Source organism: Bos grunniens, chromosome 5, assembly GCF_055505025.1.
Source record: "Bos grunniens cultivar Pamir isolate PY7600 chromosome 5, Bosgru_T2T1.0, whole genome shotgun sequence".
Lineage (NCBI taxonomy): Eukaryota > Metazoa > Chordata > Mammalia > Artiodactyla > Bovidae > Bos > Bos grunniens.
The window spans coordinates 74573972-74585327 of NC_141169.1; the positions used below are offsets into that span (position 1 = coordinate 74573972).

Sequence of the window (11356 nt, forward strand, 5' to 3'; positions counted from 1 at the left end):
GAGAAGACTCTTGAGGGTCCCTTGGACTGCAAGGAGATCCGATCAGTCCTGGGTGTTCATTGATAGGACTGATGTTGAAGCTGAAACTCCAGTACTTTGGTCACCTGATGCGAAGAGTTGACTCATTTGAAAAGACACTGATGCTGGGAAAGATTGAGGGCAGGAGGAGAAGGGGATGACAGAGGATGAGATGGTTGGATGGCATCACCGACTCAATGGACATGGGTTTGGGTGGACTCTGGGAGTTGGTGATGGACAGGGAGGCCTGGCGTGCTGTGGTTCATGGGGTCGCAAAGAGTCAGACACGACTAAGCGACTGAACTGATACTGAAGCCTCCACAATAGCACAAGAAATCCCTTAAATCTCTCTATGGATAGATAGGTACATAAATAATAATGTACATGCCTACATACGTCATACATACATCTTTTGCATTCATGAGTTGGGGGAAGAAAAAAAGAATGTCATATATGCCTTGGCCAGTCCCTTCAAACCTCTGTTTTCACAGTTTTGCTCCTTCTTACCTGGATAGTTTTTCAAAAGCCTTCTTTCAGCAAACTGGAATTTTCTTCAGTTAGGTACTATAGTTAGCTGTATCAACTTTAAAATTGTGGGTTGCCAAAGTTATGCCTTCGGTGAGGTATTTTCGAGTTCCTCTTGTGGCGTGTGGTTACAAAATGGCAGGGGAGAGGCAGCCAGGGTTTTGGGGAAGGATGGCTCAGCAACTCAGGAGAATGATGGAACTTTCCATGCTGAGTCTGGAAAGAGCTGTTCACTGGAAAGTGGGCTTCAGGACAGTTTGCTGGCTGGGGGAAAAAAAGAATGGCTTCTGCATGTATGTGATTTAAAAAGCTATTTTTTGGGGATGCTTGAAATTTTCAAGCAATGATTTGGGGATTGATATTTCTAGTTGGTAACGTTTGTTTGGGGGCTGGCTGTTGTGCTGGGTGGGACGTGGAGCACATGAAGTGTCTTCTCTCATTTCCTCCTCACGTAACCCTGAGGGTCGGTGCTTTAGTTATCCTTTCCTCTATTCTGCAGGAGGGGAACTCGGCACAGAGAGGTTAAGGAATTCACTCAGGTCACACAGTCAGCGAGTGCTCCCGTCAGGACTTGAACTGGGGTTTGTCTGTGTCCAGATCCCACTCTCCTAACTTTGCCACCTGATTGCTTCCCCTTAGAATTGACAGGGACCCGGCAGGTTTCCTTTACAGTGGAAATGTGTGGGTCCAGAATGCGTGTAGTTTTGAGTTTGTTCGTATTCTTCTTTCTGCATTTCTGCACCCACGCACCCCCAGCCTTTAGCGCGTAGGTTTCCTCCTCCTGCTGGACTGCACGTGACAGAGCACGGTTAGCACCTGCCAGCACTGCCTCTGTTATCAGGGCAGGAAAACCTTCGCTGGGAGCCGCCAGAAAGTTCCACTAACGTCAGAGGCCAGCACTGGGTCACAGGGCCTCTTCTGACTGCAAGGGAGATTAGAACACCTAAACAGAGTACAGCAGTGGAGAGTGTCTTTCACAGCAACAGACTCTGTGGGGGTCAGGTCCATACGGTGGAGTGAGTAAACATCTCATATAGTCCCAGGGTGAGTTAACACGGATACCGCCTCCCATGTGGACAGGTACGTGAGTTCCCATGCTGCATTTCCAGGAGGACAGCACAGCTGGCCAGTGTCCCAAGGGGATGATGGGAATGGCGAAGGCTCTGGAGGTCACATCCAGAGTGGGGTGGTCACAGGAACTGAGGATGTAGCGCGGAGGTCAGATTAAAGAGGGACATGGTACTTTTTAGGGCTTCCCAGGTGGCACTAGTGGTAAAGAACCTACCTGTCAAGGCAGGAGACATAAGAGACACAGGTTCAATCTCTGGGTCAGGAAGATCCCCTGGAGGAGGCATGGCAACCCACTCCAGTATCCTTGCCTGGAGAATCCCATGGACAGAGGAGTCTGGCGGGCTATAGTCCATGGGGTCACAAAGAGTCTGACACGACTGAAGTGACTGAGCACACACGCAAGGTAGTTTTTAAAAATATTCATAGGACTCGGACTTCCTGGCAGTCCAGTGGTTAAGACTCCACACTTCCAATGCCGGGGGCAGAGAACTAAGATCCTACATGCCACGTGGCATGGGCAAAAAAGTTAAAAAAAAAAAAATTAAAAGTTCATAGGACTGCCAAGTGGAAGGAAGATTAGGATTTCTACACAGCCGCTACTAAAGGGTCTACGAGGGCCAAAGGGTGGGAGTAGTTTATTTAAATTAAAGTGCTCTAAGGGCTTATTGTCCTGTGAATATGGCCTCATCCTTCATTCAGTCATTCATCAAACACGTCCTGCAGGTTTTTCACAGGCCTGGTCATCCGGTCTGGTGTAGAGAATTCCATGACTCACAATCTCCACCCTGGAGCTCACAGCTTAATGGAAGAGACGGAGGAACAAAGCAGTAAATACTGCAAAGTTACCGTGACACTAAGCAGAGCTTGTAGTTTTGTCTGCGCAGAGTCCTGTTGGCCTAGCACAGAGGGCAAGGCCCTCTGGGGGTCCAGGCAGGCCCCATAGGAAGCAGGGCCCAGGCAGAAGTCCCAGGCAGTGGGAGGAGGAAGCGGGGAGAAGACCAGGCTCCACACCACATCCCGCCACCAAGCTTTGGAGTACCCTGGCTGCAAGTGACAGACAGATACCCAGCCAACACAGCCGAGCCGGCCCCACATGCTGGGCTTACCTGGCAAAAAGTCGGAAGGTGGGAGGTTTCAGAGTTGGTCTGACAGCTCAGAGATGTCTTTTAACACCCAGACTCTTGGTCCTGGACGTGCCGGCTTTATCTCCTGAGTGTGTCCCCCCTCAGCCTGAGCTCCAGGCACCATGCTCCTGTGCTGGCTCCCAGAAGCGAAGGAAGGAATGAGCGAGACAAAGCTCTCCCCTCCCCAGTGCAGCCCCGCAGACACCCCATGCTCCCCAGGGATCAGGACTGGGTGGCTTGCCCACTCCTGGACTGGGCACTGCCAGTGGGTAGCGGGGTTGTTGTTTTGGGTGGGGACGAGGGAGGAGTTGCTAGGGGGCAGGCTAGGGGTGTCCATGCCTGATTCCTTCTGTCCTGCTCCGAGGACTGGTCTTCCAAGCCGTTGGCATCACTGCCCTTCTCTGGCTGCCTTGCTCCCTCCAGGACCCTCAGCCCACCTCCGGCTCCTGGATCTTTCCTGGTCTCAGAACAGCCTTGTCTCCCTCCTTCGGGCCCTTCAGACTGACCCTCAAGCTCCTTGTCGCTCCTCTTCTCCTCTTCACCCCTGAGGTTTCATCTTGGAGTCTTTGCAAGACTCTCATGCTCTTCCTCTCCCAGGAATGTCCCTCCTCATCTCCTCCAGCCCAGCAGCTCATGCCCTGTGCTCAGCCCAGAAGGTACCTCCTCACTGGAACCTTCCCGGTTCTTCCCGTAGGTGCTGACCCCTCCCCGCGGCTCCCCGGTGCCCTGGACTGACCCCAGTCACATCACTTGTCCTTTTCCTCTAAACACATCTCTCCAGCTGTTTTCACTGACTGCTGTTGGGCCTCCCCAAGGGCAGGGATTCTGTTCATCTTTGCCCCTCTGGCACCTGGTGCAGGACTGGACAAACAGGAGCCGCTCAGAGTGTGTCGTGGGAGGGAGAAGAGAAGGGCAGGAAGAGGGCACCTGGGAGGCAGTGGAGAGGTGGGCAGAGGGGGCAAAGGGGCGCTGGGCCAGCGATGGAGGCAGACGTGGGTGGGGAGAGGGGCAGGGATCAGAGGGAGGGGTGGGTACAGTGAATTCCAAACAGCATATCATTTCACTCATAAATATTTCTGTGTCTTTTAAGGGTATGGAACAGGAATTGTAGTTAGAAACAAATGAGCCATAGTCACAATACCATTACACATCTTTAAAAAAATTATGCTGATGTGTTTTTTAAATCCTGAAAACAGTAAAGACTAGAAGGGAAATCTCAAGGGTTCACCATGGCTCCTTTGAGCGATATGAGTAGGTGGCCTTGAACACTGGAAAGGTGACAGTTCCTGAAGATCAGGTGGCCTGTGGGCACCCTCACAGGGATCTGGTCATAGGAGGAGGATCTGGAAAGAGAGCCCGTGGGAGCTCTGGGTCGAGCTGGCGCCTCATGTCACTGCTTGCTTGATCATGGTCAGCTACCTCACCTTCTATCCCAGGTCGGTGAGCCCTGCCCCAGGCGTGGTCACGGTCAAGGTGGGACTTGAGCTGTCGGCCTCGCCCTTTAAGACACTTCATTACTGTTTGCAAACCATATTTCATTGAATCTAGAAAGAAAAATCTACCAAGTTCTGACAGGTCGTTATTTGTAAGCCACATCCTAGCAGCAGAGGGGCTCAAGAGTGGACAAGGGAGCTTAGGTCAGTGAAGCATGAGGAGTCTTCCCCGGGACAGAGTGGGGACGGGTGCTCAGCAGCGAGGTGCCCTGGAGCCTCGGCTGGTCCTTCCACAAACATTGGCTGAACCTCTACTCTCTGTCCCACCAGAGGTGGGCCCGGAGAGACAGAGATGTCTCCAGAGCTCGGCATCCAGCTGAGGCAGGCGGGAGCAGAACAGAGGGGGAGCTCACAGGTCCAGACCCCCCTAGACCGGCTCTGCATCCCCACTCTCCACTTCCGGGTGTGGGTGTGAGCTGTCCCCGCACGTGATATGGGCTGTAGGGTGGTGACAGGAGAGGAGGGTCCCAGGCTGACGGGCAGGGAAGGCTGGTCATCTGGTTGCTGTTGTCCACAGCGTCAGTGCAGAGGGGCAGGATGAGCCTGGCACGGTTCACCTGGCTGGAGGTACGCTGCGGAGCTAACACTGGGGTAGGGCCTTACAGGTCCTCCCATTGGCACATCTGAATCGCACACCCCTGTGCTTGTCTCAGCACCTGCTCTTTTCTATCCAGGGGTTTTTCCCTTCTGTGATGCCATGGTGGCTGCCCACCAGGCTGCAGACTTCCTGAAGGCAGGACCTGGCCAGCTCTGCTCACCAGTGTCTCCCGGGGCCTGGATGACACGTGTTCAGTATGTTTGAGAGGCACGCAGCCTAGTAGCTAAGAAACTCTTGGGGTTCGAACCTCTGCTCTGCAACACGCACACTGTATGACCATGGCAAGCCACTGGCTTCTCTGCTCCTCAGTGTCTCCGCCCTCTGCCTTAGGGGCTGTGGTGAGCGCAGTGGGGCTGACGAGAAGTGCAGGGCCCGGGGCTTGGTTGTGCTGAGAAGCCGACAAGTGTTGGTGGTGAGGGCTGAGGTCTGACCGTCACCTGTGACCTGGTGCCTGCCTGGAGGGGAGCCAGGCGCCCCAAGCAGAAGCCCTGATGCATGAAAGAACAAGGGCAGCTGAGGGACGGAGGAGACCACAGCAGATTGTGGCCGGGCTCAGCCTCAGATGTCCCTCTCAGCCCGTAAAGAGATCTGGTTTTTGATCCTCGGGCAGTGGGGTATCATAGACAATATTTATACAGAGAAGAGCACTGGTTGGATTTATGCTGGGAGAGGAGAGTGTGAAGGTGATGGTACAGGGCTAGGTGGGAGACAGGCCCGGAACCAGAGCTGCGACCGTGATGACAGAGGTGGGCACCTCAGAGACACGTTGAGCAGCCGGGCCCCTGGGGACCTGGTGACGGAACGTGCAGGGTGGTGGGGAGGCAGCTCTAGGCTGCTGCCCTCGGGCTGACCTGGCAGGAGGCAGTCAGGGGGACGGGCACCCACAATGGTGACCCACAGGTCCCCTGAGCTCCACAGAAATGGCCTCCTATGAAGCAGGGCTTCCCCCATGGCTGAGAGGGTGGGCTCTCCAGAAACTCAGGGTGCCCCTGAGTCGAGCAGGCTGGCTCCAGGGGCCTGCAACTGGAGACTGCGGTGGCCACTGTCTGCTGCTCTCATCCCGGGTCATGGTCGTGGGACTCAGCAGCAACCTGCCACTGCTCTTCAGCTGACGCACTGCACATTGTCAGGCTGAAAAGTCCCATCACCTGTAGGGGCGGCCGTCTTCTTCCAGCTTCACAGATGAGGAAACCAAGACTCTGAGGCTCAGAGCCTTGCCCATAGTCTCCGAGTTCAGAGGTGAGGCCAGGCTTGTCCCACTCCAAAGCCATGCCACCACTCTGGCTGTGCCGGCACCAGCCCCACATGGAGAGGACAGACTGCTGAGCAGACAGACAAATGCCCCAAAATCCCCAACCTCCACCTGCCCGCCCGGACGACAGCAGGTGACTCACAGGGCCCGGCTTCCTCCAGAGCTGGGGGACAAGGGTAGGATTGCCCCAGGGCCTCCAAAGGTCACAGCCAACAGCAGAGAGCTCAAGAAGTCAGCTGTCATTCTTTTGGAACTAGTAACCATTGTCAGTGTTTTTATTCCGCCTTCTTAAAATAACCAGCTGAGTTGCTTCTGCGGTTAAAACCAAAAATAAAACACACATCCCCAGATTCCTGTGGGTTTAAATTTCTGCCCTTAATAGAGCATGCCTACCCCTTGGACCGTTTTGCACCTTTTTTTCTTTTCTTTTTTTTTAATCTTCTGGTCAAGCTGCTCAGCTTATGGGATCTTAGTTCCCTGACCAGAATAGAACCCACGCCCCCTGCATTGGCAGCACAGAGTCTTAACCACAGGACCACTCCACCAGGGAAGTCTCTGGACATCTTTATTGAGGAAGTCCTAGAACTGTCCCAGCCCTGAAGGGAGGGGTCTGGGCGCACCTCCCTTCTGCTGGAATTGCTCAGATGTCTCTTGTCTCCCTTCTGCCTCTTCCTCACCTCCTACCTGCTCAGACTGACTGCAGAGCCCCCTTTACCCTAAACCCCCTACAAAAAGCTCCATCCTCCGAATGGCTCCGCCCACAGCTGGCACTCAGGACTAAAGAGCTTGGCCCTGTGCTCAGGTTGGTGTCAGACTCACTTTCCAGGGGTCCCGCTGCACCCACCCTGGTTCCTCAGGATGGCTTTCTCTCACTCATAAATGCCCCATCTGCCCCCTCAACAGCCGCTTGCCTTTCTAAATGATCATAATCCCTTCTGAGACCTTGCCGCTCTCTCCCCCAGGAGGAGGGAGGTGCCGTGGTTTTCAGCAGTCCCTGGGGAGGTCATAGGGAGGAACCAATGGAGGAACCACCGAGAGCTGCTGGTGGAGCCAGGGTCCGGAAGGAGGGGGCAGATGGGCTGAGTGCTCTGGGTGCATCCTTCTGGAAAAGCAGAGTGCCTGATGCCCGATGGGAGATAAGGGCAGAGGCAGCCATAGCCACCCTCCCTCACCACCGTGTGATCTCTCCATGCCTCAGCTTCCCCATTAGTTAGACAAGGGCAGTAGTGGCACCTTATAGCTGCCAGGGCCCCAGTCACCTTGATGTAAACAGCTGAGTGTTACCTAGCAATATAACTTGGGAAGTGAAAACATTATCACTGTGGAAGAGCCTTGTAGGTCCAGCCGGGGGCTAAGGGACCTTTGAAGGATTTGGGAATGGACGGACACAATCACTTTCAGGTTCCAGAAAGTTCACTCTGGGTTAGCATGGAGGATCAGTGAGGGGAGCAAGGTGGGGAGGTGCCCTGGCTGGCAGAGAGCAGGGTGGGGAAGGGAGGGGCTGGGATGGAGAGAGCGTCCAGGGCTGGAACTGGCAGAACTCAGTGGATCATTAGAGGCAGTCAGGACTTAGGTTGATGAGCCCTTCCCGCCGTGGGACGGGGTTACTGAGACGTGGCTTCGGAAGGAGGTGCTATTCTGCATGGTTGATCAGCCACTGCCCCCCAGACCCTCAAAAGTAAGACCCAGCCCTCCCCTGCCCAGGGGTCACTTGTCAGCTCTTTCGGTTCTTCATATGTGGTTCAGTAGGCGTGTAGTCCCAGGGGTAGGGAGTGTGGCCCAGAGAAGCCACACCCAGGACATACTTGTGGGATGAGTAAGTCCCTCTTTCCACCCTTTTAAAGGGAGCCCTTTGTCAACCCCTCTCGCAGCCCTAAGCCAGGAGCCAAGCAACCTGCCTGCTGCCAGGTCCATACCTGGATGCCTGGCTGCCTGGCCCGTGTCCTGAGCTACCCAGGCCTCCATATAGCCTGCAGGACCCAAGGGGGCCCAGGGTGGAGCTGAAGTCAGGCTAGTTTCCAAACGTAGAGCATGGAAGCCACTGTTCTAGGGATCTGACTATGCCAGCCCAGCCCAGGCTCTGCCCCACAGGATAGGACTGCCTCCTGGCTGGAGGAGAGCCATGACCAGTCTCACAGAGCCTACTCATCTGTCCTGAGAGCTCGGCCTCTTTGAGCGCCACAAGGCAGGGACCATATCCGTCTGTCCACACTGCACCCCCGGTGCCCAGAGCAGGCCTGGCATGTCACCCCATGAGCAGGGTGGTGCGGGAACCTCCCCTGCACCATCGTGTGTAATAAGCTCTGGGTGCCTGGTCCACGGGGGCTCCTGGGAGATACCCCGCTGTACAGTGCCTGGGGGTGCACCGAGGCTACAGACAGGAGCACTCCTAGCCTGGAGCTGGGCTCTCAAGCTGAGAACTCAGCCATGACGGGGGATCTTGACTAGTGTCCTAACCAGTGATCCAGCCAGTGGTAAACACTCAGGTGCGTGCTTGACAGAAATGCAGGGATAACTCGCAGGGCAGACTCTTGCCTGAGACAAGCAGGGTATATGCAGTCCGCTGGAGCTTTTTTAAAGCTAGGTCTGTATGTGGATGGAACCTAGAAGGTGCAGAGGTCAGAGAAAACAGGCAGTGTGAACGCAGGTTGGCACTTCGCTCTTAAAGAATGTTTTTGAACGTCCTAGGATTTTCTCTTCCTGAGTTCGTTGTCCACCCACCACCTCTCACGCTGGAGCACACTGAGCAGATTTTACAGCAAAGGACCTCTAAACACGGCCTCTCCAGGCCTGGAGAGTCTCGTAGCCGGCTACATGGAGACCTCACCCTAAGATCCAGACAGAGTGGTTGGACACCTTTGTGAATATGCTAAATGCCACTGAAATGGTGAACTTTACTTTGTGTGACCTTTGCCTCAATTTTAATAAGAAAAAGACCTGCCACCACTTAGAAGCACCCGTTTGGCACCAAATATCCTGTCAATGCTGGTTTGCATTACCAGCTTCCCCTGGGTGGTTCTGCAGGGCACCTCAGAGTCCACCTCTCTGTAGATGAGCTGACACAAAGGGGAAGGCCGTGGCCAGGCCTTGTGGTAACAGAGTCAGGATTTAAAACCCCGTGTCCTTGGCTGTGCAGGTAAAGAATATCACTGGGAGAATTGAGAGGAAACTGAGGAAAAGGGAGCTAGGGGCAGGGGAGGCAGGTAGATTGACTCTCCATTCGATGTGTTTTTGGAACTTTTTACACTTTGAACCTCAGAAGTGTTTCCAAGTCCAAAGATAATTTAAAAGTCAAGAAAGAACACTTATTTGCAAGTATAAAACCAAACCCTGTTCTCAATATTGTCATGTCAGAAACGAGCACACTGAGGCCAGGCCTCTGAATCCATCCGCTGCCCATGTGGTAGACTCAGCCGGGGCTTCCCTCCTGGCCTCACATGGCTACTATAGGAATTAAGAGACGAAATGGGACGGTGAAGGTGATACCATATACATGGTGCTGGCCCACCTCAGTGCCCAGAGGCGCTGTCCTCCCCACTCCCGCTCTCTGAGTTTGTCCATCCGGGACCCCCGCACACCTCTGTGACCTGTGATTTCTTGTCCTCAGAGAAAGCCACGGATGGCTCCCTGCAGAGCGAGGACTGGGCGCTCAACATGGAGATCTGTGACATCATCAACGAGACCGAGGAAGGGTGAGGACCGCGGGGGGAGAGGGAAGCGGGCGAGGCGGCCACTGCAGTTCATCTGAAACATTTCAGAACCGTGATCTAGTCTGACCATCTCATCAGGTGGGTGAGAGGCCCAGAGATGCCACGTGTGCAGCCGGCCAGCTGGCCCCTGGATGCTTCCCACCCAGCGGCCACAGCACAGCCTGCTGGCTCTTCCAGGGACATCACCTGTGCGGCATCTTCACAGGACAAAGCCAGCCGGAGGCTCCTAGAATCCGGAGGTGGCCCTGAGCCCCCTCTGCATGCCGTGGGACGGACTGTGCATCAAGGATACCTAGCTTCCCCCGTGAGCAGGGACAGACTTTCATTTCCTTAAGATCTGAAAGCAGCACGGAGGGTTGGGATCACAGGGAGGCCAGTGAACATGCAGCGGAACCGAGAGAGACTGGGCAGAGTTAGTGTTTCTGGAGTACAGGGCACAGCCTCCTGCTCAGGGTCAGGGCATCCCACTGAAGCACGTGGTGTGGCAGAGGCACCGTGGTCCCAGTTCCTGGCCTCTGACTAGCATTGCTCACCAGCATCTGACCTTGGGCAAATCACTGTACCTCCCCAGGTCTTTGTCCTTAGAGACAAAGCTCTTTTCTGTTCAAGGCCCTGAGGGGAGCAGAGAAGGGTACAGGGTCACTGTCCTTCTCATGAAAAACCAGGGATGAGATGGAAGGGGTGTGATGACCACCGCCAGCCGGAGGAACTACCAGAGGAGGCCTCTGTCTGGAAAATGAGGCTCAGCAGTTGGAGCAGGCTCTCAGCGCTCCCCCCATATCTCCCTGCAGTGGTCCAGTTGCCCTGCAAGGGCTCCCTCACCGTGTGGAGGGAGCAGACAGGCAGCACCAACCTCAGAGCTAAGGAGGCTGTAGGCGTCTGCGGCACACAGTCAGGGCCAGTCAGGAGCGCTCAGTGGCTGCCAGAGCCTTCCAGTTCCCCAGCCGTGTGCCCTGGGCTCGCCAAGGTGCTGGGTGGGGACATGCCTTCCTGCATCTGGACTCTTGAGTGTGGCGGGGGGTGAGGAGGTGGGCAGGTGGTGGGGTCCCCGAGAGGACTGAGGCAGAAAACCTCACGGAGCCCGGTCGTGAATGTCGAGGCTGGAGGTCACTGCCGTGTCCTTAGAGAAGCAAGTCCCCATCTAGCTGTAGACATCGGCGGAACTGGGGTCATACTCGTTCAGGTGCTGTTGATGCGAGTACCTCCTGAGTTCCAGGCTCTGCGCAAGGCCCAGAGGATCCAGCAGTGAGCGGGGCAGACATGACCCTTGACCTCACTGAGCTTGTCATCTAAGCCTTTGTCTCTTGTCTGCTGCCACCTTGGGTTGCAGCCTTCTTGTCATCCACTTTGTGCCCTGGCAGAGAACTAGACCCGCAGGCCCATAGACTAGAACTAGACTCGTAGACCCATAGCCACAGGACACAGGCCAGAACTGCTGGTTCCCGGTGCTGCGCCCCTTCTCTGGTCACTTGGTAAGAAGTGGAGACTCGTCCCTTCAGAGCGCTGACGTGGCCGCAGGTGAGCGGCCAAGCCAGGAACAGAAACCAGCTTCTCCCAGGTTGGAG

General features: G+C 55.1%; 1 protein-coding gene across 3 annotated transcripts in view; it reads left to right on the forward strand.

Annotated features, from left to right (window-relative positions):
- TOM1 (target of myb1 membrane trafficking protein) overlaps positions 1-11356 on the forward strand; it is a 40677-nt gene that overhangs the window by 8248 nt on the left and 21073 nt on the right. For all 3 annotated transcript variants that reach the window (XM_086401224.1, XM_086401225.1, XM_086401226.1), the window contains exon 2: positions 9689-9773. In XM_086401224.1, the coding sequence (XP_086257350.1) occupies positions 9689-9773 (85 nt within the window). The remainder of the gene's footprint in view (positions 1-9688; positions 9774-11356) is intronic.